General features: G+C 46.1%; 1 protein-coding gene across 1 annotated transcript; it reads right to left on the bottom strand.

Annotated features, from left to right (window-relative positions):
- Nucleotides 1–679: 679 nt before the first annotated feature.
- Nucleotides 680–1,849, bottom strand: LOC140858413 (acidic endochitinase-like). Its single transcript, XM_073258979.1, has one exon. The coding sequence runs from the start codon at nucleotides 1,777–1,779 to the stop codon at nucleotides 898–900; it is 882 nt and encodes a 293-aa protein (XP_073115080.1). The 5' UTR covers nucleotides 1,780–1,849; the 3' UTR covers nucleotides 680–897.
- Nucleotides 1,850–2,119: the final 270 nt, after the last annotated feature.

The raw sequence follows: 2,119 nt of genomic DNA, 5'->3' as shown, positions 1-2,119 counted from the left end.
ATAATAAAAAAAAAAGGAAGATATGTGAAAGAAAAATTATACATTTTGTTAAAATTAAATTAAATAATAATTAAAATTAATTAATTGACTTAATATTAAAAATAATTAATAAATAATTTTTTTTCTTAAAGATTAATATAAATTTTTTATTAAATTATAATAAATAATATTAAACATTCATAATGCCACTTATCAAAAAGTCATCAATCTAATATTTTCTATTAAATTATGATAAATAATGTTAAACACTCAGAATGTCACTTATCAAACTTTCAGAATGCCACTTGTCAAAAAATCATCAATCTGATTTTTTCTTTTATATATTATATTAGATTAGGGTTCTACCAAATATTCAATTCTCTCGGAGAAGGTTCTTCCATGTAACATGATTGAACGTTCACCAACCCATGGAATGATCACTCTCAAGCATGCTTGGGAAGAGAGAGCAGATAATTGTTCACAATGTTTGGAGATGGATAGCCATTACGTTCCTTTCCTAGATCGATAAAGATGACAGGGTCAAGGCAATGATGTTTGTCTCAAACATTGCACATTCAAACAATGTGGACTTGAAGAATACCTTAGAATATTTCAATATACATATTTCTAGAACGCTGCACAAATGTTCCGCTTTGGAAGTTAACACGAGAGTTGCTGCGATTTTGTCCGGTCAAAGTCGGGGAACAAACAAGCATATCGCAGTTGACTTTATTTATTTATTTTCTTTTTCAAGAAAGATCACTTATTTTAGTAAAAATATGTATCCATATCATATCTTTATTTCTCATACACGTAACACATTTAATCTTAAGACTGAATTTGGCAAGCAACCTGCTCGTCATTATTTGAGTAAACATGGTCATGAGTATAGACCTCCTTCTATGTATGTGACGCAATTCAAACGCTACCCTTCACGGTGGTGCTGTAGTTGTTCTGCTCATCGTAGTACCGGTTCCACAGCATGATTCCACCATACTTGGCAGTGCCCTTAATTGCCGGCAGAACCTGAGAAGTCAGCACGTCGGGGGGGATGTACCCGCTGCCGGCCGCATCGGTCGACGCCGGCAAGCCCAAGAAAAAGTTGGTCGCCGTCACGCTCGATATCCAGGTGCTCCACGCACCGGTCAAATTGTCGATGCTCCCCGAGGAGTACTGGCACGGTGGGTTGTTGTAGAACTGGATCCAGACATAGTCGAAAATCCCGGTCTGCAGCGCCGTGTTGAGGTGCGCGTCGGGGTACGGGCACTGTGGCGCCGCCGTGAGGTAGACCTTCTTTCCCTGGCTGCTGAACTGCGCCAGATCCTTTGCAAGGTCGTCGAAGAAGTCTCCGTTGGTCGCCTCGATGTCGAAGTCGATGCCATCGAGGACGGCGTCGCCGAGGGGGCGAGAGGAGGAGCTGCCGCCAAGGAAGTTGTCCCAGAGGTAGTTGGCGACGTTCTGGGCATCGTCGGTGGAGGAGAGGGAGTAGCTGCCGGAGCCACCGCCGAGGGAGAGAAGGACGATGACACCCTGGGACTGGCAGGACTGGATGTCGGAGGAGAGGCTGGTGCAGGTGCCTGCGTTGGGGTCGCAGTGGCCTGCGAGGTTGAGGACGGGGGTCTGGCCGTTGCCGAATGTGGTGAGGAAGGCGAGGATGACGTAGGCGTAGAGGCCGCTGGAGCAGGTGTCGGCGAGGGTGCCCTCATTGCCGTTCTGGCCCCAGTAGACAGCGATGCTGCCCGCATGGGAGCCGGCGACGAGGGCGAGGAGGAGGAGGGGGAGGAGTTGGTTGGTGGCCATGGTGAATATATGTAAGAGGAGAGGAAAGCTTACAATGGGGCTTCTCTTCTCCCCTGGGTTGAGGGCATTGGAGAGAGCTCGTGCCCCTTATATAAAGTGAGGCGCGGTGTGAATTGGCGCCTTTTTTTTTTCCTTTCGGATAGACTTGGAAGACTGACCATGGCTTCATTGACTGGAAATTAACCTGGGACAGCTGCTAACTGGGCTAGTCGTGCATGCATAAACAAAAGTCTTTAGCAGGCTCTATCTGCAATATCACCGCGGGTCCCCTAAGATGACGGCCGGTACAACGGCAAGACTGACGCCAAGTAAGATTTGGCCGCTGCCGACGTGAAGCTGT

This window comes from Elaeis guineensis, chromosome 6 (genome assembly GCF_000442705.2).
Source record: "Elaeis guineensis isolate ETL-2024a chromosome 6, EG11, whole genome shotgun sequence".
NCBI lineage: Eukaryota > Viridiplantae > Streptophyta > Magnoliopsida > Arecales > Arecaceae > Elaeis > Elaeis guineensis.
This window is presented reverse-complemented; position numbering and strand designations above follow the sequence as displayed.